This window comes from Plectropomus leopardus, chromosome 4 (genome assembly GCF_008729295.1).
Source record: "Plectropomus leopardus isolate mb chromosome 4, YSFRI_Pleo_2.0, whole genome shotgun sequence".
Taxonomy (NCBI): Eukaryota; Metazoa; Chordata; class Actinopteri; order Perciformes; family Serranidae; genus Plectropomus; species Plectropomus leopardus.
This window is the reverse complement of record NC_056466.1, coordinates 6379383-6383593: the sequence shown is the minus strand read 5'-3', so window position 1 is coordinate 6383593 and position 4211 is coordinate 6379383. Positions and strand designations below refer to the sequence as shown.

The 4211-nt window shown below is 40.7% G+C and overlaps 1 protein-coding gene across 1 annotated transcript; it reads right to left on the bottom strand.

Annotated features, from left to right (window-relative positions):
- Positions 1-813: 813 nt before the first annotated feature.
- Positions 814-2494, bottom strand: hmx4 (H6 family homeobox 4). The gene is made up of 2 exons (XM_042485956.1): positions 2138-2494; positions 814-1977 (listed from the first exon to the last, which is right to left on the bottom strand). The coding sequence occupies exons 1-2, from the start codon at positions 2361-2363 to the stop codon at positions 1403-1405; spliced, it is 801 nt and encodes a 266-aa protein (XP_042341890.1). The 5' UTR covers positions 2364-2494; the 3' UTR covers positions 814-1402.
- Positions 2495-4211: the final 1717 nt, after the last annotated feature.

Below are 4211 nucleotides of genomic sequence, written 5' to 3'. Positions count from 1 at the left end.
TCGGTTGCTCAAGTCGGTGATAATGTTATAGTTTGCCAGGTATATCTGGAAGCTTTAACAGAGAAACTTAGATGAGTCTCACCTCCTGTCTGTCTACCACTTCCTGCATGCAGGAATGTGTAGGTCATATTGACCAACATGTTTACTTCTAAATGTGTTTAGTTTTTCAAGGATCAAATTTAGTCTCATATTGCTAATCTGGTACACAATATGTTTAGTGTATATCCCATATTTGCCAGTTTTATGAACAACTGCAGATTAGTGTTTTCATTTTGACATTGATGTCCACTGTTTTGTACATTTTACCCACACTTACTGGCTTTACTACAGTTTAAATGGTCTTGTTGCTTGTACTTATAGTATCAAACTGTCAGAAATGATTTTTATAGTCATTTCTGAATTTCTGCAAGGTTTAAGTGATTGTTATACACTGCTTTTGAAACATGTTGAGGCCGGAGTTTTTGCTGAAATAAAACAGGAATGGGTGGCTACAAGCATTTTGAACATATTTGATTTGCAAGCATTATGCCATTTCAGATAGATTTACATTTAAGGGGCCTTTATTGAGGCCAAGTGAATGCATTTTATGAATTTAAAAATAGCATCTTTTTTGTTTAAAATTCATGTGCCATTGTATGCTAAATTTTAGTTTATTAAATTGACAGCACATACATTGGATCTTGCTTTTTTGCAATTCTGTGCACTGATAAACCTGTCTGAAACACAAAAACTTCAGTTCAAAATATTGAATCAATTCTGTAAAAATCTTTCTTGAACGAAGATGTTTTAATTGCAGTTTCAGTAAATGGTGTAACGAGCCTATAGGCGAACGTGGAATAAAGTAAGAATAGTAGGATACTCAGAAAAAAAGTAGACATGCGTGAAACATAGAATAAAATGTTAATTACATTCATTTAAATACATAGATAATTTCAGTAATTCAAAATTCATTATGATACAGGAAATGCATGCAAATAGCTAGGCTATAGTAATTTCTTTGGTGGCTTAGGCTGCTGGAAATGCTGTTGTCAATAACAATAATGATAGTAATTATTATAATAATAATGCCATATCATGTAAACAATAAAATGTTGGGATTTATACTGTAGAGGCCTCCCTCAGGCTATCATTAGCTTAGCCTGCTATTTCCTAAAAAAACGGCCATGTGTTGCTGTAGCAGGTTTAGGCCTGTATACAAAACCCACAGCTTTGACAGAAAAATAAATAATACCGAATCAGCTAAGTGATATGTAGGCTACTCCTCTGTCGTTGTATCTGCAGTCTTCATTTACAGTAAGGCCGCAGGTCCGGCCCACCATCTATTATCACCTTTTAAATGCTTGGAAACTTGGCAACAGACCACCAAAAAGTGTCTCTTTAACATGAGGAATGAATGAAACCATCATACGTCCCCATCATACAGGCTGAAGTACTTGCTGGCGTTTGAGAAGCAGAGGTAAGGCGTGCTACTCCCCGGGTACACAACGGGCAGAGGCATGGGCAGCAGGCATCTCCCCAGCAGGTTGCTCTCTTTGTACAAGGCCGGGAGCTGCCCCACCACCACGGGCTTTCCAGTCTCGGGGAAATCGGTAACAGGTCCGTCGATTTCGGTCGATATTTGCCGTTTCAATTTATTCCTGCGGTTCTGAAACCATATTTTCACCTGCGTCTCCGTGAGCTGGAGGGAACTGGCGAGGCACGCGCGCTCTGCGCTGCTCAGGTAGCGTTTCATGTCGAAGGTAGACTCCAACTGGAAAATCTGTCTCTTGGAAAAAATAGTGCGAGTTTTCTTTTTCGTTATCATTTTGCTCTTCTTGGCAGGGCTGCCTCCCTTGTGGGTGTCCGTGGCCGTGGTGGTGGAACTGCTGTCGTCGCAGCTGCTGTCCCCGCTCTCGAAGCGCACCTCCGCAGCCTTCTTCGGGTCTCCGCGGCTGATAATGACCGACTCCGTTGCTCCGGTGCAGTCTGTGATCAACTCTGCGAACAAAATGACACTTGGTTCAACCCGCTGTGGTTAACTCTCAACTGTGCTGCTACAATAACCTGAAGCTCATCCGACGAGTGTCGCGCGTAATGGTGAGCAGACATGACGGCAGAGCTCTGTGCACAGCTTCAAAATTCACCAAAACCTCCTTACCTCTCTCGTTCAGCCTGCTGCCCGGGTCCTGCCGCTGCACGAGGGCTACGTGCTCCTCGTGGTGGCTCTGGAAACCGTCTTTACGCATCGCCGTGGCCGAGTCATCCTGCAGTCCGGCAGGGTGACAACTGTCACAGTTCCTCCCGCTAGTTTTGAGATTGAGGATGTTGTCAATAGTGAATTTCAGAGAGGCGGCGGGTCGACATGGCGCGTCCACTTTGTTCATATTCTCCTATGCTTAAGTCCTTTTTTTGTTTACTTCCGCGACTCTGCTCTCCGTTAAGTCTAAACCGGGACGTTAATATGACCACTAACGTCTCGATGCTCCACGCACCATAGCAGCAGCCACTGAGCAGACACTGCTGGGCTGGCGATGCTCTGCCTCTACCGTGACTGCACACACCGGATGGAGCGCGTTGTCGTCGTTGATTGGTCCGGATTAGCGTACAGTGCGGACCAATGACAGCGAGGGGATGGGAGACGAGGGGAGGGCAGTCGAGTGTTGTTGTGCCCTCCCTCTCCTCTCACTCCCCCCTGCATCTTTCCGCATCTGCTGCAAGGAGAGCCGGGTCCGGAGCCCCGCAGAGGTCCCTCGGGAAAATAAAGAGTTTAATGTCACTGTTATTTCACACCATACTGTAATTGCGCTGTGAGACCATACACAATTGATGGTGGTTTTGATTTAGCCTGAACTTTCTCTCTGATGTATCGACTTAATGCGAGTCAGATGTAGTTGCCCCGAACTGAAAAAAGTTTGTCAACCCATATGCAACCACAGGAGGAACCTAAAAATTATTATATTTATTATTATTGTTGTTGTTGTTATTAGTGGCATAGTTTTGTCTGTGGCATTTTCGTATAGTATTTCTGATAAGCACACATTTTTGTGTAGAATTACAGTAATATTTTCTCTTTAGTTGGGCTTGCTGTGTTTTTTTATAGCTACTTGGGCTATGCAGGCACAAATATAAGGTAATATAGCCTTGTAAATAAATCCCAACAAAAATAGTTGCCTTTTTTTTTTTTACATTTATACCGTTTTACATTCATAATATGATCGTTTATAGAAATATTTACTTCATTTTTAGTCCATACTATAGTAGCCTAAGTCAAAAATGGGCTACATGTTTGTTCATTTCAAGCAGTGACATGGAAAAAACGATATTAGATCAGTTTCACCTCGTATTTTCATTAAAATTGTTACCCATTGTATTCTTTTTAATGTTATTTTATCTATTTTTTGCATAGCCACTGCCCATGTATTAGGCCAATTGGCCGTTGTATTTAATTTGTCTTTTTTTGTATACTCAAGGGGTTGGAAATTTGCTTCAAATTAATACACTCGGGAATTCATGAGCAATACGTTCTCACATTTGACGTTTTTAAATTATTTTACCATTATATATCAGTCAACCCAAGTACACAACTTGCTGACTGTTGGGCATTTGTTAAAAATTTCACTAAACCGATAGATTAGTTATCATACCAGGGCTTTTTGTGTAAAATGAGATCACCTGCATGTTCAGTGCATTTTTGTAACGTTATTTATTGTTTTTATTTATCTCGCTATATCCCCCCTCTATCTATCTATCTATCTATCTATCTATCTATCTATCTATCTATCTATCTATCTATCTATCTATCTATCTATCTATCTTATTGGTCTAAAGGATCGCCGATCATGTTTGCTTATCATCATTGACGGGCAAAAAATGGTAAATTCTTACTTAAATTATTTAATGAACTATATAGTTGCAAATCTGCATGGACGCCAAAAAGAGCTTAGATAGTCATAACAGCGGCCTACTTGTAGCAGAAACGCTCAGGAGTGTATAAAAGGTTAACTCTGTAATTTCCGAAAGAAATACTCAGGTTTCATATTTTTTCTTTTCGTTGTGTCTCAGCACATATGGGTTCACTTCGTTCTCAATAAACACCTCTCCACGTGACCATGAAGTCATATTTGACCTCAGTGTGTATTTACGAACAACAGAAAAGCAGACAATTTTGTGCTTGTTTTTATTTATTTATCTATTATGTGGAAAAAGTGACAAAGTTGGAAAAATGTGTGGCT

What these genes read in the sequence shown, in the direction of transcription:
- hmx4 (XM_042485956.1), bottom strand. Translation starts at nt 2,363, where the DNA reads ATGAACAAAGTGGACGCGCCATGTCGACCCGCCGCCTCTCTGAAATTC. An exon ending in CAGCAGGCTGAACGAGAGAG is followed by an intron (nt 1,978 to 2,137) that starts GTAAGGAGGTTT and finishes TTTTGTTCGCAG; the next exon opens with AGTTGATCACAGACTGCACC.